The sequence below is a fragment of the Acanthopagrus latus genome, chromosome 17 (genome assembly GCF_904848185.1).
Source record: "Acanthopagrus latus isolate v.2019 chromosome 17, fAcaLat1.1, whole genome shotgun sequence".
Classification (NCBI taxonomy): Eukaryota; Metazoa; Chordata; class Actinopteri; order Spariformes; family Sparidae; genus Acanthopagrus; species Acanthopagrus latus.
This window is the reverse complement of record NC_051055.1, coordinates 15540283-15563042: the sequence shown is the minus strand read 5'-3', so window position 1 is coordinate 15563042 and position 22760 is coordinate 15540283. Positions and strand designations below refer to the sequence as shown.

The following is a 22760-nucleotide window of genomic DNA, read 5'->3' as shown; positions in this document are numbered from 1 at the left end:
AATATCACCACAAATCATCATCACTCATCAGCGGTGAATCAAAGTGTTTTATGTTTTGGTCCCACATCCATTCAAATCTTTTGTTACATAATTTCCATTCTTAATCAGTAGTGATCACAGACAACACAGATTATCTCAGGTCACAGTGCAGGGCTTTGTGGAAAACGGTGCCAATGAGCAGCTTTCCTTCGTAGGGAGCTGCTACGCTGGAGCCCATGATCTCGTGGCCATTATCGGTGTACTCCTGGCTCACCACCGGCTGCTCTGAGTGAATGTTCTTGATCAGGATGACCTGGAGGAAACACGAATAAAGATATCAGGAAAAAATCGAAGTAACAGTGTTGACGTATCATTTCATGAAACACACTAACCTCAGAGCCAGGTGGATCTTCAGGGTTATACTTGAACAACTTCATGGCATTTGGATGACAGCCCAGCCACACGTCCCCCGTCCTCTGGTCCACCTCGATGTTGTCACAGAGTGACCCAACAGCTACCGACTGGTTGGAAACATTACATACAGTCAATAAGAGTCCAGTGTGTTTACATATTGTGTCTGAAGTTACACGCTCTTTTACTACTTTGGGAGTTCCACTTTTGGACACCGCTGACATTGATTTTTTTTTCCACTCCAGTGCAATGCATGATGGTATATAATGTTTAGTTAGTGACTATTGGTTGTACACTACTTTTCACAATACATCGTGGGATATTTTGAGTCAACCACATAGCATGTAATGTTTAAAAATCTCACTATATTCAGTGTTTTTCAAAAGATCACATCCTCAAATGTCTTGTTTTACCCACAGTACAAAGAGGAGTAACAGAACCAGAAATTATTCATATTTGAATAGCTGAACTCAGAGAATTTGAATTTTTCTTAAACAATTTTATATAAAATAGTTCATTTAATTGTTGACAACTAATCATTTAATCGTTGAAGCTCTACATATCTGTAGGTTATGTATGGAGTCACAGCAAGCAGCAACTTAGCGTAGCTTAGCACAAAAACTGGGAACAGAGGGAAACAGCTGGCCCTGCCCTGTCCACTGGTTTTCACACTGCAGTTAGCCCAGGACTAAAGCACTCCTCACACCCTCTCAGCACTAAGCTAACAGAGTTTTTAGCTCCAGGCTATGTAAGCGTTCACACTCGCAAAATCCTGGCACATTCCAAAGTGGGTTAACCCTGACTTTATTTGAGGGCTGGCTCTGCTCCAGAGCAGATTTAGTCCAGAGCTTGTCGGGTTAAAATTGACCAAACATGGGGCTGAATGGAGCCAGTGTGAAACGGGGCTATTCAGCAGCAGCAGCCAGCACGCTCGTCATGGCAGCCACGTTTCTACGTCAAAGGTAGCACTGGGACACTTTAGGAGTGTTTTTACAAAGCTGCACCAGAGATGGAGCTAGTGTGTGGACCACAACCACTACTGCTGACACTGTATAGTGAGGGAACAGGTTATTCATGCGTCATCCCAGTATGCAAGCAATAGTGGCGGTCATCTGCTTAGACAAAGGATAGGCCTGGGTTAAGAAAATGCAGCATGAAAAGCTCTGATATCTTGTGGATTTAAACTATTTGCATGTAAATATTTTTGTCATAAGCAATGGTTTAAAAACTACATTTCCCAAATTGTCAAACTACCTTCAGTTTTCTTTTGCTTGGGGTGGAAAATGAGAAAACACTGCATTACCTTGACATATGCTAATCGCTCCCCTTCTTGTCTCTCAAAAACATCTATCTCATGGTCGAGGATGTCTGCAACATAGATATACCTGTAAAAAAGAGCATTTGTGTGCTATTACTTTAGCACTATATGGAAGAGATTAAATTAAAAAAAGATGCACGTGCAGCGAAATGAACTGAGAATAACCGTTTGTCAGGCGATATGTTGATGCCGTTTGAGGACATGAAGCCATCGGCTGCCACCCTCACTTCCGCCGGACTGTAGAACACCACCTCACACCAGGCGAAGCCCAGGAAGATGCCCAGAGAGTTAATCGCCTCAGTGGGATATGAGCGATCGTTTGTGGCGTAGAAGCTCTCTGCTCCGACCGCGACGATGTCATTTACACTGAAAGACGTGGAGGACAAGATATGAAGCGCGCAGAGATCATCAGATATGTAATATGTGAAACTGTGAGAGGTTTGTCATATGGCACGTACCTGTGGAGGAGGGGGTGGGTGATGGTTTTGAGGTGCACGAGCGTGTCGTCCTGAACAAAATGAAAGATCTCTACTTGGCTTTTGTAGTGTGGGTGATTGACAACAAACAGGTACACGGAGTCGTCTGCAAACAAACAGCAGCGTGTTGTGAGTTATTCCCCTCTTTCGCCTTTAGAATATACAGTGTTTTCATGTCTTCATCCACACTGACCCATATTCAGCTCTCACCGTCATACCACTGCAATCGTATGTTTTACTTTACTGTGAATCTTTAAAACCTTAATACTGGCTGATTTAGCGACACTCTTGGTCACTGTGATAAGTGTGTTTTAGTGCTGCTATTTGGCTGAGACACGGATGACACGAATATATGCAACAATCAGCTTCTCTTTGATATCAGATGAGTGTGCCTGGGGCCCTAATAATACAGGTAACAGGAAATTACCTTTTCCTGTGGCTGCTTCAGTTAAAACCAATATAAATCTGTGTAAATTTAAAACTATGTGTGAAGAAAACCTACTGTGTGAAGAGGTAATTACTGCAGAGCAAAGCAAAAATCTAACTTCCACACACATTTATCTTGTAGTTTTGTTGTCAATTTTCATACACTTTTTCAAAACAAGTTTTCACAGTGCGCTTACTTCTTTACTAATTCATAACTTTTTCAATTCAAAGAGTTACACCACCAATAAAAATTGGATTACCATTAATTTAGTCAAATGTGAGCATATGAGGTTTGCTCAACAATCTGCTGTAGCATAAATGAGCCGCAGAGGCCTTCTCTATATCTGCCGGGCTTCGTCGCATGAGTCAACAGGTCCTTTGCCAAGAGAATCTGCGGTGATAACGACTGATTTCCAATTCTGTTCCTGGCTCCCCAGAAGCAGGACATTTTTCCACTGCTTTTTTTTCCAGCAGAACAGGACAGAAGATATACTGTACTGTTGGTTTAATGTAAATTATTGACAACCTTTACCAAGTGCAACAATACATTTTGGGTGATTTAGACGAGTATAATGAATATTTTCACTGCAGACCAGTCATACAACATGTTGCTTGTCACGTGACATGTAGCAGCTGAATTGAAAAAACAAAATATGTTAATGTAATATATTGTATAACATATATGTAAATACTTTTTTATGAATAAGCAATTTTCAATAATAGGCAGTGTTTACGGGATTAAACTCATGTAAATTCACTGGTGTCTGACTTTTTTATGTTAACGATGTTACAATAATTGATTCCTCTTCATCTTATTGACTTGTCTTACATGATTTGCCATGGGATTTTGGTGCAGCCATACATTATCATTGCTACATACAACTATACAACAAGTAGGCCTAAAGAATTTGTTTTTAATTTACTGTATCAGTGCTGGGTACGCCGTCATTTCCTAATACAGAGGCAAATTCTATACTCATTCTCCTCACAGGGAACCCAAGTATTTTGCTGTTCATGCAGTTGTCGGGTGGTGGGAATCATTAGAGTCCCTGATTGACAGCCACTGTGACGGTGGGTTGTGTGGAGCTCTTCAACTAATTTTATTTCATTTGTTGACCCATCTGGTGTGTATTGCTGCTTTAATTGAGCTGCTGAATAATTTATGAGTGATATAGTTCTCTGGCAATCTGACATTAAACAAATATGTACAGAGCCATTAGATAAGAAGTGTAACACGCGCCAGGCTATTTTGCACAGCTTTTGAACACCAGGTGTGCCTTGAGATTTTGTCTAGCCCTGTGGTTTTCACACAGAAAGTTTGAAAAATGATCTAACTCATTAAGGGGTAAACATTTTATCCACAGGACATTTCTTTCTTTTCGTCTTTTTATAGCGGTGATGCTGCACTTGATTTGTACATCACCTGCTTCATCAGTGTATACACTGATGCCATGAGGGTTGAAGGTGCTGAGGTCCAGGTCTCCCTTGATTTGCAGCTCCACAGGATTTGGCCTCGGGTGCAGGAGGTCCAGAATGTAGATTTTCCCTGGTGCATCACAGAACGAATGTAGTCCAGGATACTTCAACCCCTGGGTGGAAAAAAAACACGACATGTTACAGATCAGTTGGCGCAGATCAGATCACAATAACACTTCCTTGCTCGTTTTAAATAGTTAATACAGCATAGTGTAATGACGGAGTAGCTATGATTAATGCAGCTATCCTAAGATTTTATAACATACTGTGCTTATAAAGGCCAGTCCGTCTCTTAGTATTGTGATATCCTCTGCTCCACAGTCTGGAGAAGAAAAACAAGTAATACAATTAGTTATACTTTCCAGTTCTTTATCCTTAACCACCCTAATATATTACACCACACACACTTGACTTACTGCCGGTACACTGGACTTCAGACTCTTCATGTGTGAACGCATTTCTCATTTAAATAGTCCAGACACATGTTAAGATTACACAACATTTTGACAACGTAAACAACAAACTTAGGACACTGACACGAAAATAAATCCAAGAATGCCTACTTACCAATATTCTTTAAATACTGACAATTGAGGTGTTTCACAGGCACTTCTCTGGACGCAAGACTTAATGCCCTGCAGAGGAAATTAAATATAAAAAAGCCTTTCATAGGAAAACAAATGCACAAACAGTCTACTGTGACACATTTCTTAACCATGCCATTAGCAGAGCTTAGACCATGATCAGCAAGTCCCTGCCTGCAAATCTATACAGTACTAGATCTTTGAACTGTGGTAAGAAACAACTGCCAACACCGAGAAACAGTTTAACTTCTGCAACACCACCACAAGTTGTTCCTTCCTTTACTTCTGAAGATAATAAACACTTACTTCAGTTTAAGAAACCTGTGTCCAATGAAAGCTGCCAAGGCAGCGACAGCAGCAGCAACCAGCACTTTCTTCATGGCAGCCATGTTTCTAAGTCAAAGGTTGCACTGGGACACTTCATGAGTGTTTTTACAAAACTGCGCCAGAGATGGAGCTAGTGTGTGGACCGCTAACTCATTACAATTAGGGAACAAATCATACACTTAACTAATGCATGACTCTTTTTAATTCAATGCGATTAATGCATGAAGTAACTTTGAATCACTGTTCCTTAATGGATGATCTATTAAATGTGAACTAATAACATAAAGTCACAGTGACCTTGTTATTGGTGATTAACAGGACCTCTGCATACATTCTCAGTCATCATGACTTATGCATTTGTAAAGGTAAGTATGGACCCTTATTGTGAAGTGGTATCCCGTGATGGAAGTGACTAAGTACATTTACTTGGGTACTGTACTCCAGTACCATTTTGAGCTATACTTCCACTTCACTGCCTCTTAGAGGCTAATACTGTACTTTTGCTCCACTACATTTATTTGATAATTTCATCTGTTAGTTACTTTGCAGATTGCAGGCTGCATCGGAGCCAAATTAGTGCATTTTTAAATTAATTTATTAACAATCAGATCAAATAAATCATATCATCCTAAAAATGCTGACTATCAGATCTAATGAATACTATGCAGTGTAATCTACTTTACCTGTACTTTGAAACTCATTTGTAAAGCATCACTTTAACTGCCAACAGTCAAATACTTTGTGTCGTCTCCCCGTCTGTGGACTCACTGCACAACTTCTACTGAATCACAAGACAAACCACAACTGAATCATGCCTTTCTTAAACTGTTTTATTCACAATTCAATACATAAAACAAGATGTGAGAACTTTAGATCAACAGTAGCAAGTAAACATGTGAAACTATTCCTTTCTCGCACACACACACACTTTTTTTTTTAATGTTTTGTACATGTTTAATATAAAATATTGTTTCAAAACTACTTCTTTCATAGAAGTTCAAGTATCTTTAGCTCAATAACTTCCATGTTTGACACCATTTTCAAACATGCTATAAAATCTAGTAAACCTCCTCCACCTGTCTTCCTCCAGCTCCTCCTGGCGGATCTTCAGGCATTCTTATACCGGTTGGGTCTATCACCAGCTCCTGTCTACTACAACAAGGTAAAGCATTTTTCTTAAGAGCTGTTAGATCCATTCCATCACCAACCAAATTCATCACTGCACCGTCTGGTTTAAAGCCTTGCAAAGAGGTGAGTCTTGATTTCCTTCTCTTCAACTGAAGTTCTGATGTATTTGTTTACAAGTCTTCTCATTTAAACCGTATGCCAAAGAGGCACTGCCTACTTCAAATCACAGCACAGGGCTTTGTGGAACACCGTGCCGATGAGCAACTTCCCTTCGTAAGTAGTTGCTACGGAGGAGCCGGAGATCACTTGGCCGTCATCCGCGTACACTTGAGTCACCGCTGGCTCATCAGAATGAATGTTCTGGATGCGGATGACCTGAAGGTAACACAATCATGATGGTGCATAATTTGAACAGTGGATGCAGCAAAAGAAAAAATGTTTTGCTTTTGTCTGACAACATTACAAAAAAAAAAAAAACCTAAAAAGGCAAACCTCTGAACCAGGTGGGTCGTTGGGGTCTTGCATGAAGGCTTTCCATGCATTAGGATGACAGCCCAGCCACAGGTCGCCAGTTTCAGGGTCAACTTCAACATTGTCACAGAGCGAACCCACAGGCACGGACTGGGGAGGTATCATACACAAGGTTAGAAGTCATCAACACTCATCTCGTCTTGATTACCTAAAAAAATAAGTGTTTTGCCAATCTGCTTTCTTGACACAATGACAGCTGGAGAGACAGGAAAGGCACGATCAATTCTAGCACAATCAGATTTATAGCAGTGTGTTCTGCTTTTGTAGCCCTTGAATCACATGACATGAAGAGTATTTGCCATTAGTGCATGATCTCATTTGTCTTAATGAGTACAAATTTTGAAATAAAATACATGCAACATTTGAGTTTATAGGAATAACCTTTACCAACGGCATTTAATATAATCAAAGTTCCGTCATCATTGCATATTAATGTAAAACCTGTAACAACTAACAAGGGTATGACAAACCAGAAATCCTCAAAAAGGCAACTAAAACTGAGTGTTTTGTGGGTCTGAAACTAGACCAACAGAGCAAAAACCTAACCCAAATATGTCAATTCAACATCTGGCACAACATTGAGTGGAAAAGATGCTGAGTGGCAAGCCAGGATTTGTGACATCTTTTCAACAACGAAAGATTTTATGACGGCAAAATTGTATTCCATGCAGAAAAAGTTACAGGGTGGCCATCATAAATGTACAAGAAGTTCTTCATTCTGGCCATCAACTGAACATCAGTCAGCGTCATCAAACACGCTGAACTGACTTTTGGATGTTTCTGCTCAGTGGGGAGCTGGGTAATAATTTCAGGATATGATGATACGGTGCTATTGTTTTTACAGGACTCAGATGTCAGAGTTAATTGCTCCCACGCGTTGCATCCAGTAAAGTTAACTGCAACTGAAATCAATTTATCTGACATTCTATTTTGTATTCATCGGCCATGCTATCGTGCCAATATCAGATCACTTGACTGATATCCTAACACAGTATAATATCAGTATAAAATGTTTACTTATTAAAGCTGATGAAACAAACAAATTCATTAGATAAAAAAAAAAAAGATTTTTAATGCGCTGTGAGAAATGACTGCACGCTCATATAGCTGAAAGTTTTTATTTATTTACCTTCACAGAGACCAATCCATTGTCTTCTTTCCGCTCCAGCACATGCACATTGTGGTCCAACAGATCCACCACGTATACATGCCTGCGAATGAGAAAGAGCATAAAAATGAGGACATTCAGACAGAATCTGAAGCACGACTGACCCTGCACATCACTCCAGCCTTACTTTTTGTCTGGTGAGAGGTTGATGCCATTTGGGAAGTAATATCCCTCAGAGACAACTTTCACTCCCTCAGGACTGTAGTACACGACGTTAGACCACGGCTGCACCAGAAAAGTCTCCACAAAAAATTTAAGGAGGCTATGGGAAAAGTAGTGATCGTTGGTTGCGTAGAAGGCGTCCGCTCCCACTGCAACAATATCGTTCATACTGGAGACATTGATCAGAAAAAAACAAAAAAAAAAATAGACACTCATTATCAAATCTCCATATAGAAGTGTTTTGGTGCGAATATGTCACAGCATGGTGCTATAGTTCATGGTAGGTACAGTTTAAATATGTCCCCACACCGTACCTGTGGAGGAGTTCATGCGTGATGGTTTTCAGATGCAACAGGGAGAAGTCCTCCTCGGCAAATTTGAACAGCTCCACTTGGCTTTTTTGTTGCGGGTGATTGACAACAAAGAGGTACACTGCATCGTCTGGTGAGGAGCATCAAAAGCATTGTAAAAAGTACTGTCAGACACACTCAAAAGGGTGCGTGTCACAGAAAAAAAAAAGGTTTAGCAAGGCTTTCACAGTAATTAAACAGTAACTAAAGCGCCAGTCCCCACACGCAGCTACTGATTGTGTGTGTTATAATATAATATGAAATATACTGACACGCTCCAGGTACCATGACAAGCTTTGCTGCTCCAGTGGAGCTCACATTGGACCCACTGAGATTATCAGAGTAGGTGATCACAACAGGTTTGTCCACATTCGCTACACGCACACACAAGCCCAGATTCTCTGACGACTCTGCTATCGTCGGCCTCATCAGGGACGGGGACGACAGAGCCTACAGAGAACTTATTCAGGACTTTGTGGACTGGTGCCAGCGGAACCACATCCAGCTCAGCGCCGGGAAGACCAAAGAGCTGGTGGTGGATTTCTGCAGGTACAGACAACCCTGCACACATTTGAACATCCTGGGAACGGACATTGAGATGGTGACATCTTACAAGTACCTGGGAGTTCACCTGAACAATAAACTAGACTGGACTGATCACACTGCAGCTACATACAAGAAAGGTCAAAGCAGACTGTATCTGCTGAGGAAGCTCAGGTCCTTTGGAGTGCAGGGGGCACTCCTGGCCTCTTTCTATGACTCTGTGGTGGCTTCAGCCATTTTCTATGGAGTAGTCTGCTGGAGCAACAGCATCTCAGCAGCAGACAGGAGGACACTTGATAAACTTATCAAGAAGGCCGGCTCCATCCTGGGATGCCCTCTTGACCCAGTGCAGGTGGTGGGAGAGAGCAGGATGATGGACAAGCTGTCATCGCTGCTCGTGCAGGAGTCCCACCCCCTGCAGGACACTGTCACAGCACTGGGCAGCTCCTTCAGCAACAGACTGATACACCCGAAGTGTGTGAAGGACACCCAGCACTGCTACATAAAGACCTCACCCTGTACTCTGAACTGTGCAATAAGACTGTATAAACTCATTTCAACACCCGTATCTATATCTATCTATCTATCTATCTATCTATCTATCTATCTTTAAATCTGTATAAGTATTTGCTGTTCATTCTTGCACTATATCATGTAAATATGTATATATATATATATATATATATATATATATATATATATATATATATATATATATATATATATATATATATATATATATATATATATATATATATATATATATATATATATATATATATATATATATATATATATATATATATATATATATATATATATATATATATATATGTCAATTCTATTTTCTTTCCTTTTTACTTGTATTGTCTATTTGTCTATTTTGCTATTGCTCTGTTCTTGTAACACTCTGACGCTGCTGCAACAAACAAATTTCCCCTTCTGCGGGACATTAAAGGATTTCTGATTCTGATTAACAACGACTTAAGTAGTAACAGTCTTTGGTGACAGTCAGCCGAGCTGAACATTTTGTCATTATGCAATTGTGCTGTTAACGTAGCATGCAAAGTTGCTGATACATACAAAATGCCACAAAATCTAGGTCAAACTAAAAAAGCCGTAGAAAGCCGCAGGGGAAAAAGGGATTTTTGCCTTTTGGGTATGGTCTTGTCAAGACTTGTGTGTGACGAATGTGAGTTAAAGTTCTTTTTACCACGCGGATCAGTGAACAAGCTGATGCCGTGAGGGTTAAAGGACTCCAGGTCGAAGTTTCTTGGCATGCGCAGCTCCACCGGCTTCTTCCGTGAATCTTTCATATCGACCACAAAGAGCTTTGCAGTCACATCTTGGGATGGGAGTCCAGGATACTTCAGACCCTTTACATATTACAAATGATATCATTACATCACTGAAGGAAACGATCAGGCATTAGCTCACATTGAGTTGGAAGAACATTGAGTTTTGTTTTTATGCAGTTAAGGAGATGTTGGGCAAATATGTGCAGTTTTAATAGGGGTCATGAAGGATTTCATGACATCAGAGGGGTTAGACCAACATTGACTTGATGCTATGCTGACTACATTTGTGCACAGTCAGTCAAAATTGATCAATGGCAAAAAAAACCATGGACCATTTAGATAATCCATTAATCATTTTCTGTCAAAAACATCCCCTAAAATTAGCTTTTTAGCCTCTCACATTTCCATCTGTTCTTTTTTTTTTTTTAAACTCATTGTAAAGTTAGAGGACATTTAAAGATGTGACCTGAGAGACTGGGAGGGATATTGATTACATAACTTTCTGAACAATCAATCATGAAAAATAATCATTGGTTGCAGCCCTGATAAAGAAAATAAGAGGTTTTCCTTTTTCCAACAACTTTAGCTGAGGCCTTCACTTGTCACACATGAAACAGGGAGCCTGGACTTCAGTACTTACAGTGCTGATAAAGGCGAGCCCGTTTCCAAGGATGGTTATATCTTCTGAGCCATAATCTGAAAGCAGTTGTACGGCTTCATGTTAGTGCTCACATCGTGTTTTTTTTTTTTTTTTAGCAGAAGTTTCCTCTGACGTTAATTTTTTTTTGCTTTACCCAGATTTTTGAGCTCGACACAGTTGGGGAGGTGATTCTGGACAAGCTCTCTTGTAGCGAGGGTCCGTTTCCTGCAATGTTTTGGATCACAGGAGTCAAATGAGGGCAGGTGACCACGACACAAACTTTGCAGAGAAAAAAACAAAAAAACCCAAAAAAAAACTCAAGAACGCAGCGAAAACAACAGAACCACTGTCCGAACATGGACGGGTTCGTGCTTTACCTCAGGTTGACGACCCTCTCTCCGAACAGAGCCGCTAAGGCAGCGACCACAATCGAGATGCAGACCAACTTTCCCATTTTGGAGTCAGGACGGGCAAACTTCACGGCCAGCTTTTAAATCACCGACCGGTCCCGCAGCCGAGGCGTGCCTCTGCAGGCGCGAGTAATGCTGCGTTCCAGACGGTCGGAAATGTGAGAACGAGTCCGCGCTTAAAGGGGAAGTTCACCCAAAACACAGCAACGCAGCGCTGCAGTGTGATCCTCAACAAGTAGATGGGGGCTTGTTTTAAAACGTAAACATAAACCCAGCATAATCAACATCTCCGGAAATTCGAGATCCCAACTTGATCTGAAAAGACATATTACGCCCTTTTTGACGCTGAAATCTTCTCTCAGAGGGCAAGCGTGAGAATAACATCGACATTGAATTTAATCTGTGATCTCATGGATGTTTTACAAGTTCCCATCCACTTCAGTTAGCCTATGTGTTTGCTACATAAACGTCCTGTAGACTAACCTGAGTTGATACTGACTGGATTTTCATTTTTGGGTTAATTTGAGGATCTCATGCAGGCAAACTGAGGTATGCTCCTATCTTATTTAATTTTACCTTATGGCTATTCCTTAATTTAATGGTATTGTTAATAACATTGATCTGTTATTTTCTATCTTAAATTGTAGGTTTTCTTTTGTGAACTACCTGTTTCTGTGACCTTATTTGAACGGTGTGATACACGTACAGTTTATAATTTTTATGAACTTGTATTTTTTGCATTGCAACATTTCCATCTTAAATTACTCACATCTTGTAGCATACACGACGACATGAGACCTGATTGATGCAGTTCCTCTCTTTGCCCTGTTGCCTGATTCACAGGATAAAATACAGGACATTTAATGTTTATTGTCAACAGTTGGCTTACCGAACTCACTTTCAGCTCATTCCTTTTTATTTATTTATTTTTTATTGTGTAATTTCCCACATACAAGAAGCTCCTAAATACAGCACGATTGGAAAAGGCCTCTTTAAAGCTGTTCTAAAGATGCAGTTTGCATAAGAAGCTGTGCAGCCAGTTGAGTCTGTTGGATCAGTCCTAGAAGTGTGGTGAGGGTTAATCACAGCTTCAGTCTATGTAGCTGCAGTGCAATAAGTGTCCAACAGATACTGTGGATGGAAATTGGAGTTGAACTATAAATGACCTTTTGACTATAAGTCTGACAGCATGTGTAATAGCAGGACTCATGTAAGTAAGTGTGTAGGTGTCACGGGGGCAGCCAGTTTAGTTTTGTCGCTGCCTGGTCTGCATTTTTTCCTATCAGTGGGGAACATGAATGAGTCATGTAGACTTATCTTCCACCTTACTGTAACTAGTTGGAGTCTAATGTGGTCTGAGGTGTTCATGTACTCTCCCTCCCGCCCTCCCCCCTTTTTTTTGGCAAGGACAGACAGCTGTGCTCTAAATGTGGTCCACTGCTTTACACATTCAGCTTTCATCATTTGCCTCTGCAAAGTAAAAGACTACGTAGAGACAGAGAGATTAAGGATATAAGCACTGCACACTCACTTTGTTGGAAGCAGAATGAGAGAGTGAATTTATGTACAAAGCGCTAAAACACAACTGGGGATTCTTCTTTGTTACATAACTTATTTGGTGCTAAAATTAATTACCAGAGGATGGCTGCCTTGTGGGATACACGGACTACGCTGCCCTGCTTTGAATCCACTCGCATAGTGCCGATGCAACCAGTCAACGGACGGCATACTCAAGAACATGTAGCGCCCTCAAAACCCTGTTTAAATTGTTTATTTTTGAAGTTGTTTTTGTAGGTGATGACTCCTCCCAACATAAAACAAAAAAGTTACAAAATTGTCTATGTAATCAAAATCATGTGTAAGAGACTTCATAAAAAACAAACATGAACACATACATACACATATAGAAGTGAAAGTAACATAAGATTGGCAAACTATTGACCCTGTGATACTCAGCATTGGGTGCATGCAACCTGACAGTAACTGTAGAATATCTACAAAAAGTCCAATTAAAGAATTATAGCATCTAACAACTTCAAAACACCAACAACTCCTGCACATTACATGTCGTGTGCAACCAGCGAGCACTGTTAGGTGGGGCACACCAGGTTCCTGACTCTGTTTTGTGAAGTCGTGTAAAGGTTCACAGTGTAATACAGCAGGATCCCCATCAAACAGTTTCAAGCAAGACTGTATATTTGGAACATACAAAATAAATTTTATTATCCATTCTCTTCATGTCTACATCTTATTAGAATTTCTAGACAATGGCATTGTCAAATAACACACCCAAATTAATTCTAATAAGCCTGACAGGTGCAACAATACATTTCTGTCAAGTCCAGGTGTCAAGATATAACTGAATGTGAAAAGCAATTTTTTAAATCTTCTTTGTTATTTTCCAACATAAAAAGGGGAGCCATGGCCCTGGCTAGGAGAGCTAGGCAGGACATGGCCATGAGCACACATAAACACAGGTGAGGAAGTGGCTTCAGGGTTGAGCCCCGGTGGCTGCAGGGACTTGTGTGGCCAGAGTGTTGGGAGCAGAGATGACGGGTGATCCAGCAATGTTAGCCAGTGGCTGCGAGGAGGACATTGAGGTGATGCCTAGGAGACAAGTGGAGGCTCATTAGTCATATTTATACGTCATCACAATCTCAAACTGGAGCTGTAACTTCAATGGCAACCAAAGATACATTCGTATTGTGAGATATGTTTCATTTTCAGATGATCCTTGTTGTAACAGGATCATGTGAATATGGCTGCCAAGAAAGTTTTGTCTCATTTGAGGCCCCACAAAAATAGTAAGATTAGGCAGCTTTATTCAGTGAAACTAGCCTAACCTTTTACTCCCAGGAAGTAATGTTCTAAGCAACAACAAATTTGCTTCAGCCCGCTGTGGTTTGTGTTTCCACCATGGTCTAAACCCCTGAAGATCAGGCAAATTGGTTCACTGATGTATGAAAAGCCAATGACCATTTTAACTATTTTTTGCATGGGACTATACAACGATGAACGTTGGCCATCTGTCATGAGCTTTTTTCGGTAACTGCATGTTGATGCGTCATGGTATAAGGAATTTAAAACAAAGAAAAGATTGCGACTGCAGATTGTTAAAAATTATGGCTGAAGTAAAATGCTGCAAGTATTTAACCAATCAGAAATGTTCAGTGCTGCAGGCTCTTCCCCCCAAATTTGGGAAAGTACTAGAGTAGAGACTTTTTGGAGAGTAAAATAATGACCCTGGACCTAATTTAGACTCTGGTCCCTTTCATGGAAACACAGATTTATGGATGTAACTATAACCTTAGATGTAACCTTTCACAATCTAACTTTTGTTTGGCTACAAATTAGAGATCTAACTTTCTTGAATGACGAGGGGAGCATTTCAAATGTAAACTGGTCCTTTAAATTAAGGATTACTTACCGGCCATCATACTTGAGGAGCTGACTGGTGTGGAGCTGGCAGCCATCCCTCCAGGAGTGGCCCCTCTTCCCTGATCTTTAACGATGGGATCTGTGAACAAAAGTGGGTTTGAGCAAAAAAACTAAAGATATATTTAAACACAATCAAACTACCGTACCTAGTATACAAAACATGGATTTTAAACAATTAGAGAAGCCAGCAGGGATATAAACACAATGTGCACAAAAAGAAACTTACAGAAGTAGGGATGATCCATGGCCTCTCTGGCTGTGAGGCGAGCTTGATGGTCATAGCGCAGCAGTTTGTCCAGGAAGTCTAGCGCCTCTGTGCTGACCAGGTGCTGGTTCTCGCTGTGCACAAACCTCTCCCACCTTTTGCGGGAGTGTCTGGAGAACAAACAGGGAACTGGGTGTCAGTGTGAGGTATTCATTAGCCAACCTATAGGTCCAAACATTCAAACAGCTACAATGCTTTACCGTCCGAGAATGTCATTGAACCGTGGATCCAACTCAATGTTGTACTTGTCAATGTAGTCGTACAGGTCCTCAGTGCCCAGTACTTTTGCAATTCGCACAAGCTGCAAGATAGAAAAAAAAGACAAAAACTTTAACTTGTATTCATTGAATTATGAAAAGGTATTGAGGGGTCTGGATTCTATTACAGCCCATAGTGTTTTTGTTAGGCAGGTAGTGGGTTTGTACGGAGGGTATACACTCCCAATAAAATAGGTAAATGTAGTAACTTAATAATAGATGAATAAATGTTGTTAAACCACAACAATGTGCATGTTTCACTAAAATACCTATACGGTTTTGGAAGATTTTTTTTCAATCATCACACCTAAGTGAACCATTGGACGTCTACAGTCATCTGAAGCATAAATGTTATGATTAAATGATGACATTTTAATGACAGCAAACTTCTCTTCTATTAACAGGCAAGACATATTTATTTCAGTAGTTTTATGTTGAGAATAAAACTACTGAAATAAATATTTAGAACTCAATCTCGCACAGTATGAAGCCAGGAGTGTCTCGAAAGAAAGTGGGAATGTTCTGTTTAATGCCTTAATGTAGGTAGGGTAAACCTACAACACAAATAACACCGTCCAAGGGGGTAAAATGTGCCATGACCAGTATCTGTTGGTACACACCTACATTTGTCTTATACCGCCTTTCGTTTTACATTAAGAAAGCAAAATACGGGGAAGTCTCCTGTGATGTGGCCAACTATTCAGTGTAAGAAGAAAGTGGTTTGACTACGTAAATAATATGCATTACCCAAGGTTGAACAAAAATATAATACCACACACTGCTTGCTTAAAGCCACAGTTTTATGACCACAGACACCAAAATAATGCAACAAAGAGCTGATTTTTCCTACCTGATCATAGTTGTCATGACCGTGAAAGAACGGTTCCTTTCTGAAGATCATGCTGGCGAGCATGCAGCCCAAACTCCACATGTCCAAGCTGTAGTCATACATCTGCAAATCACAGAGGGGGTGAGAAGGCTTGAACAGTACAAACAAATTCTTTCTTCTTTAATATTAGAAATCCAAAGCATCACTTTGACCAAGTGGTGTACAGGAGCTTTACCTGGTAGTCTACCAGCAGTTCAGGTCCTTTGAAGTACCTGGATGCCACTCTCACGTTGTATTCCTGGTTTGGGTGGTAGAATTCTGCCAAACCCCAATCGATTAGGCGGAGCTGGAAGTTGGAAAAAAAAAAAAAAAGTGAGTCTATTTTCAAAAATTGTAATGTGTTAGTGTTGCCTGAGGAGAGTTGTTGGCATGTGAGACAATACCTTTCTGTGTTCATGATCGATCATTACGTTGTGTGGCTTGACATCTCTGTGCATAATGCCCATACTGTGGCAATAATCCAGAGCCTATAAGGTTAAAAGGAAAAAAATATGTTACTAGGTTTAAGGCTTTATATGTTTCTAGAAAATAAACAACCAGTGCAGACCACAAAATGGAGTGTAACAAAGAGACTGTGTCAAGAGCAATTTCTTACCTTTAAGATTTCGTACATGTAGAACCGTATGTCAAAGTCAGATAGGGTTTGATACAATTGCTGTAAGAAAATAAATATAGATGTTGAACTATGTGTGGAAAAAAAAAATTCAGTGCTAACAAATGTAAAATTACAAGTCAAAAGTGCCAATATTTACCTTGAAGTCTGTGTTGTTCACATGTTCGAAGACCAGAGCAGGGGTTCGGGACTAAAACAAAAGAACAAGAACAAGAACAAATGTGTGATTATGAATTAAACCTTACGCGTAATTAAGTGCTATATTTTTACAATGTGAAAAGGAGGATTATAATTACCACAGGATCCTTGACGATATCTAACAGTGAGATGATATTTGGGCCACCCCTCAGGTTTTCCAGGATCTTTATTTCTCTCTTGATTTTCTTTTTCTTCACAGGCTGTGAACAGAAGCGGTCTTGTGAAGTACATTTGCAAATCAAATCAAATAATCAGGACAATCAACTGATTATCCACATACCTTCAGTATTTTGACGACCACTTTTTCATTGTTTGTGATGTTTATGGCTTCAAACACTTCACTATATTTGCCTCTGCCTAGTTTTCTGACTAGCTGATAGTCATCCTGGTTCCTGAAAACGAGGAAAAATACCACATTGAACAATGCTGACATAGTATTAACAAAGCCGAATGAGACAAATGAAACTGATGCAATCACTTACCCCCATTCAACAACATGGGACTCGTAGTCCCAATATTCCCGAGGCCTCTGTGTGTTTACATCGGGGTAAACTCGAGAGCGGCTTGGGACAGGGCCAGACATATTCTACACAGGATCTTCTCTAAATCTCCTACAACAAAACAAACATTTGAAAAAAAAAAATGATGAATTACTTTAAATGCCAGCAAAAATTACAACTGAGAAAACAGTCACAAGAACAAGAACAATTCACAAGAACTGTGTACTAATGTACAATTATCTGCACTCAAGAATAACAGAAAACTGAAATTGGTGATATGACGTTATCTAATTACAGCACATTACCTGGGAGGTTCCCTCCAGGATGATGTGATCGATGAATCGGAACAGGAGCAGTTGAGATGTCTTTATGGTCAGAAAGCTACATGGACACAGAGATATAAAACAGACACGTGGTTTGTTACAGTCTAGGCATGGGACAACGTGATCATTTAATGTCACCATGACCCTGTCCAACGTAATTATGATTAATGATATCATCCTGAAACTCATCAAAATTTCCTTAAAACTACAGCAATCACTTAAACGTAATATTTTGTTTGTAAAAATACACGTTTTTATTGTGTCAGAGACAGGATTGCAGATATTTTTTTATGAAAAACTATTTTTGAAAATCTTGATTAAGTGCCCATGAATCATAAAGTCCCCCCTCCACTAATAAAGGACAAATAAATAGTGGTACCCTCATCTCCCTGTTGTTCACAAACTTGGATTTAACTTGTTTTGTGGGGGGGATGCACTGTACGAGGCATGTCCTCAGCTGGGGTGACAAACTTTGGCAATTCAAAATAAATCAGGAAATCAATACAGGACTGTACCAGTGAGCCAGGCAGTCTTTTTAAGTCACTCATGTGAGGACACTCAAGATAATCTCAATAATGAACATTCACATTAACCAATCTCTGTTTTAATCACAATTTGCACTCTTTTATCATCCCATCGCTACTGTGGTCCAAACATCCGTATAAACTCAACACCATATGTAGGACTGAGAAACGTTCAAAGATTAAGAGGTTTTCAGATTAACTTTTATTTCACTGTTGATCTAAATGAGAGAAACTCACATGAGAGTGTAGATGTTTTTACTGCGCTAGAGGAATGTAAGAAAAAAAATCCGACAAACTAAAATGGCAGCATGTTGCTTCACAGAGAGATAGCACAAATCTAAATTAAATCATCGGTGTTGAATGTGTCTAAATGTAGAGGCATGTAAAACATACAAACCTGAGGGTTAAATGGGGGCATCCAACCAGTCTAATCAGGAGGTACAGGGTTCAATACAGTCATCACTGGGGGCTACACCAAGGCAGTATCTCCTGTTGGAAAAAAAAAGACAGAAAGTAGGTTGATTAAAATCAATGCTGTCAATTAAGCAAACACGAGCAAACTATGTGAGCTAACGTATGCCAAGCCAGTTCAGCTACGAGGCTACGATAAATTAATGGGTTTATGAGAAGCATCTAATCGACAAAAGGGCTCTGCGGTACAGACCACTCGTTTAGTTACAGCCGGTTTGCCCGCTTAGTACTTTAATGAAAAGGTGAGTGTACGCACAAACCCTCTGTGGCCCAAGGCCTGCACAAGTGCAGTCAAGCTAACAGCAGCTAGCCACCAGGCGAACCGGGCAGCTGGCTAGTTAGCATTAGCTCGTCAACAGCAGAGGGAAAAGCCGGTTGGAAAGTCACAACTAGCTCTCGGCCACATTGTGAGATTTTCACAGCGAGAAATGAACAGCCCGCGTCAAAACAGCCGGGAAAACATCCCGGCGGTCGTTTTTAGTGAAAGGGCGAACAACTAGCTTCGAAAAAGAGATTTCCTAAAGCTAAAAAGTGCTAAGCTAGCAGGCTAGGGGAGTGAATAGCCTGCTGGCTAGGCTGGCGAGGCATACTGACTGACAACGCCTTGAAAAAACACCCTACAAACACTGTGATCGAACAGCAGGACGGCACCGCGGCCGTGTGACTTGTTCCCAGCTTTCCCCCACATATAAAACACTAAACAGTGGCCCCAAACCTACGACGATTTGCGGTTAAATAACACGATTACCTCTCAGCGTTGTTGGGACGTCAATATGGCGATGCTTGGGATCAAGAGCTTAGTGCGAATAGCCTCTCCCACAGAGGGCGCTCTCCTTTTTTCTGTTTCATGGGGGGACTGTAGCTCCCTCTGCCACCAACAGGTCTGATACAAGCACAAACTTTTATCTGCAGTCAGTCCGCGTCTGTATTCAGTCATTTTTTGATAGTTACATAAAGTATTTGTGAGCCACAGTCGGTGTAAATTCAGCGTAATGTCCATGCTTGTTTCCACTAGCAGCATGTTTGACCAAAACAGGCCCTGATTTAATACTGCCCACAACCTTGTGCCCTCCATTTTTCAGGGTATCTCTACAGAGAGACTTTTCCAGATTGTGCTCAGTAGGGCCTGTTTTTTTAAAAGCTCTTTGTTTGCGACAAAGTACAGGGGCGACACAGTAAATGGACAATAGTTACAGAAAACAATACAAGGTCTGTGGCATCATTTCAAAGGATGGGACGAGCCAGGGGGCATTTTCCCAGAAGTGGCCAACCACCTGTAATCAATAGATAACAGAGAGGAAGACTCACCCTTCATGTGAGTTTGAGTGTTGGGAGCTTCCGTTTTCATCTTGAATTGATATGATGAATGGGCCCTTGTAAATGTTTCCTGTAGCCTAGTTGTTGCTAGTCATGCCCCCTTAAACACACAGAGGTAGTCATTGACTGCAACAACAATCTGATCCAGAATCTATAATTAACTGGAGCTATTAAAGGTGGAAAATCAGGATATAAAGCAGCAGTATACACATGAAAGCATCACAGCACTTTTGCTGATGAACAGTGGACACGGCCGGGGACCAAAAGTCAGCGATGAAGCTGTAAGTCTTTCTGTTTTGTCTTATAGTAATTGTCTTTTCAAACATCTGCCGTTGACACTGCTGTTGTTGTTTTATTTGCTTCAGCCTTGCGTGTTGTCTGCCTCTTTTGTTCGCAACTGTGGTGGTAACCACCCCAATCAGAGGTAAATTTATACGAAATAATCTAATTTTATTTTGACTTTACTCAACTGTTGTGATGCATGTTTAAGATGTATTTAATATGGCAGTGTGGATAGTGTTTATCTTCCTTTCTATCGTCTCAAGCCCGAAGAGAACATGTGTTAAGCTTCCTAAGTGGTGAGTTCACCGGGGTCCTTTTTAAAAGTCACTGTATGTTTTATTAATGCAAAAATAGCCATCTGAAACCGATCTGAAATTTAAATCACGGTGAATTTATTCGCGTGACCTTTTCATTATGTTGTTACAGATGCACTGAGTGCAACAACTGCAAAGAACATACCTGCGCCTGTAACAGGTCTGTAACACAAAATCTACAGTCACCACTGAATGTCCTGAGATGTGTTTGGTTTTGAAACAGGAAGGCAGCTCACCTGACCGGATCCTCAGAGTAGTTTTTGTTCCCCAGGAAGTTAAAGATCAGATTCTGACCAGAGACAAAAACAGACCAGATGCACATTTTGTTTCTCTATCATTTAGCCTGCACGTCAGGTTGTACCAAGCAAATATATATGAGCACCCCAGTGATTATCACCATATATTTACTCATATCTGCAGCATACGAAAAGCCTCCGAGTAAACCTGTGAAGGAGCCAGAGTCTGAAGGTACTTTTCTGGTTTTTTTTTCCCCATTAAAAGAAATAAATGCACACTAGCTCTTATTTCATTGTTACTAAATAGTCATAGTACACATGCAACACATTAGAATACAAACAGCTTTGCATTGATGGTGCTTGTCATCGGTAGTGTTTTGTCTCACTTACAGATGTGTCAGACGTGAAATCTACAGAGAGCTTTGACACCAACAGATTCAAAGGTATGTGAGCTTTATTTCATGTCAAATGTGGAAAAAAATATCTAATTTCATACAGATAAAAGAATATATTTTTAGGTCTGATATATCTGACAAAAGCAGAAGTCTATAACATCCCAATGTCAGTAAAAGTGCAGACAGTATATTGATGAAGAAGCTGTAATAACGTTGATTCAAAGACCCTGACAGCCACGAGATCAGGATTCCTCAAGCTGTGGAGAAAGTAAAGATCCCATCACAGAGGAAAACAGTAGAACACAACGGAAATGTGGGACCGATGAACATGAGCAGCAGGTTGGTTCAGGAACAGGGGAGCAGAGAGCATGACGGTCCACCCGGGGAACTCCAAGCGAGCAGAGAGCCGGCCGATCTGAACGGCAAGGAGGGAGTGACGGTGGATGCTCAACTCGTCCGTTTAAGCAGAGATCAAGTGACTGACAATGCCAGTCTGAGCTCCAATCTCAAGAGAAAGGCAACACCAGGAAGAGCTGATGGACTAAAGGGTGTGCTGGCTCCAGGCCGAAACAAAGAACTGGCGGATCAGGACAGCGTGGAGGATGACAACCACAGAGCTCCTGTAGTGTACAACAACGGAGATATAGACTACGATGGTAAGATGACATAAAACAAAATTGTTCCAAGGATTATGTTGTGAGCGATCATGGGCTGAAAAACTGATGTTTATATTCCCAAAGAAACCAGAGAATTTGTCAGCTCTGAAACAAATCCAGTCGGTAAGAACTGTTTCTCCCCACACTACTTAATGCTGTGACGATATTGTATACAAATGAATACAGCGACGGCTTTCCTCACTTGTAGCTTCTCTTTCTAATTTCAGCACCTGCAGAGCACAGGCCCAGCAGCTCGTCTGCTCCAAGCAAGAACAGAGCCTCCTGACGATCGTACAGAGGTCTGTTTCCTCTGCATTTGAATCAGACGCACGCTTTACTGCTTATATATCTGTCCACCAGCAGCTCATGACATGTTATATTTACCGCATGATGTTGATTTAATTCTGTTTCGTTCCATCCTCATCTAATTAGAGGATGAGATGTTTCCTAGATCCGTCTTTATTAATCATCCGGTATGAATGTAATGTTGATAAGAATTATTTTTTTTCCAATCTTTTTTTTTTCTTTTTTTTTTCAGATTCTATTCCTTCCTCATAATGAGTCAGAGGCCGCCATCTGTTGAGTCATATGATGCACACAGGCTGCGTCCAAATACAGTCGCTCCTGGGACTTTTTCATCCAAAATTAGACGTTTATATGGATTTTTTTTTCTCTGTTTTTTTTTTTTTGTTTTTGTTATGTGACCGTATGAAAACATTTAAGAAATAAAGAGGTTTCAACAATATTGGATCAGACAGTTGTAGTTTTTTTTTTTTAGCTGGTCGATGTGTGAGAGTGGCGAGTTCAGTACATTCAACAATCCCCTTTGGCTTTTTTACTCTAATAAGTGACAAA

General features: G+C 40.5%; 4 protein-coding genes across 11 annotated transcripts; 1 reads left to right on the top strand and 3 right to left on the bottom strand.

Moving 5' to 3' along the window:
- Positions 1-29: 29 nt before the first annotated feature.
- LOC119006773 (serum paraoxonase/arylesterase 2-like) lies at positions 30-5093 on the bottom strand. Its single transcript, XM_037075833.1, has 9 exons — positions 4977-5093; positions 4654-4721; positions 4353-4408; positions 4034-4199; positions 2167-2290; positions 1874-2074; positions 1694-1775; positions 372-500; positions 30-292 (listed from the first exon to the last, which is right to left on the bottom strand). Exons 1-9 carry the CDS (start codon positions 5057-5059, stop codon positions 131-133), a joined length of 1071 nt encoding a protein of 356 aa, XP_036931728.1. The 5' UTR covers positions 5060-5093; the 3' UTR covers positions 30-130.
- Positions 5094-5806: 713 nt separating this feature from the next.
- LOC119005311 (serum paraoxonase/arylesterase 2-like) lies at positions 5807-11359 on the bottom strand. The gene is made up of 9 exons (XM_037072826.1): positions 11195-11359; positions 10972-11042; positions 10818-10873; positions 10093-10255; positions 8301-8427; positions 7952-8155; positions 7786-7867; positions 6618-6746; positions 5807-6500 (listed from the first exon to the last, which is right to left on the bottom strand). The coding sequence occupies exons 1-9, from the start codon at positions 11269-11271 to the stop codon at positions 6339-6341; spliced, it is 1071 nt and encodes a 356-aa protein (XP_036928721.1). The 5' UTR covers positions 11272-11359; the 3' UTR covers positions 5807-6338.
- Positions 11360-12982: 1623 nt separating this feature from the next.
- LOC119006417 (casein kinase II subunit alpha-like) lies at positions 12983-19504 on the bottom strand. The gene is made up of 15 exons (XM_037075115.1): positions 19454-19504; positions 18632-18723; positions 17693-17768; positions 17370-17498; positions 17168-17279; positions 16986-17087; positions 16829-16879; positions 16672-16731; positions 16460-16543; positions 16252-16362; positions 16038-16139; positions 15131-15231; positions 14892-15040; positions 14655-14744; positions 12983-13834 (listed from the first exon to the last, which is right to left on the bottom strand). The coding sequence occupies exons 4-15, from the start codon at positions 17468-17470 to the stop codon at positions 13719-13721; spliced, it is 1179 nt and encodes a 392-aa protein (XP_036931010.1). The 5' UTR covers positions 17471-17498; positions 17693-17768; positions 18632-18723; positions 19454-19504; the 3' UTR covers positions 12983-13718.
- On the top strand, positions 18625-22655 carry LOC119006418. Of its 8 annotated transcripts, none has more exons than XM_037075116.1 (11): positions 18625-18747; positions 20171-20303; positions 20388-20446; positions 20568-20600; positions 20731-20778; positions 21039-21086; positions 21247-21297; positions 21474-21866; positions 21955-22028; positions 22133-22204; positions 22444-22655. In XM_037075116.1, exons 2-11 carry the CDS (start codon positions 20296-20298, stop codon positions 22486-22488), a joined length of 831 nt encoding a protein of 276 aa, XP_036931011.1. In that variant the 5' UTR covers positions 18625-18747; positions 20171-20295; the 3' UTR covers positions 22489-22655. The 8 variants fall into 8 exon arrangements, with proteins under 8 accessions (XP_036931011.1, XP_036931012.1, XP_036931013.1 ...); XM_037075117.1 differs by having other exon boundaries at positions 18658-18747; positions 20199-20303; XM_037075118.1 differs by lacking the exons at positions 18625-18747; positions 20171-20303 and adding an exon at positions 18792-18947.
- The last annotated feature ends 105 nt before the right edge of the window (positions 22656-22760 follow it).

Bases quoted from the DNA above. Each gene is read 5' to 3' on its own strand.
- LOC119006773 (XM_037075833.1), bottom strand. From the start codon at position 5,059: ATGGCTGCCATGAAGAAAGTGCTGGTTGCTGCTGCTGTCGCTGCCTTG. The intron at 2,075-2,166 runs GTACGTGCCATA...CACGTCTTTCAG, and splicing joins ACCCACCCCCTCCTCCACAG to TGTAAATGACATCGTCGCGG. The intron at 293-371 runs GTTAGTGTGTTT...TGTTTCCTCCAG, and splicing joins AAGATCCACCTGGCTCTGAG to GTCATCCTGATCAAGAACAT.
- LOC119005311 (XM_037072826.1), bottom strand. From the start codon at position 11,271: ATGGGAAAGTTGGTCTGCATCTCGATTGTGGTCGCTGCCTTAGCGGCT. The intron at 8,428-10,092 runs GTAAAAAGAACT...GCTCCTCACCAG, and splicing joins CTTGTTCACTGATCCGCGTG to ACGATGCAGTGTACCTCTTT. The intron at 6,747-7,785 runs GTAAATAAATAA...ATACCTCCCCAG, and splicing joins ATGGATTGGTCTCTGTGAAG to TCCGTGCCTGTGGGTTCGCT.
- LOC119006417 (XM_037075115.1), bottom strand. From the start codon at position 17,470: ATGTCTGGCCCTGTCCCAAGCCGCTCTCGAGTTTACCCCGATGTAAAC. The intron at 16,880-16,985 runs GTAATTATAATC...CTTTTGTTTTAG, and splicing joins ATATCGTCAAGGATCCTGTG to TCCCGAACCCCTGCTCTGGT. The intron at 15,232-16,037 runs GTAGGAAAAATC...TCTATCTTGCAG, and splicing joins GTCATGACAACTATGATCAG to CTTGTGCGAATTGCAAAAGT.
- LOC119006418 (XM_037075116.1), top strand. The intron at 21,298-21,473 runs GTATGTGAGCTT...GTTGATTCAAAG, and splicing joins TGACACCAACAGATTCAAAG to ACCCTGACAGCCACGAGATC. The intron at 22,205-22,443 runs GTCTGTTTCCTC...TTTTTTTTTCAG, and splicing joins CTCCTGACGATCGTACAGAG to ATTCTATTCCTTCCTCATAA.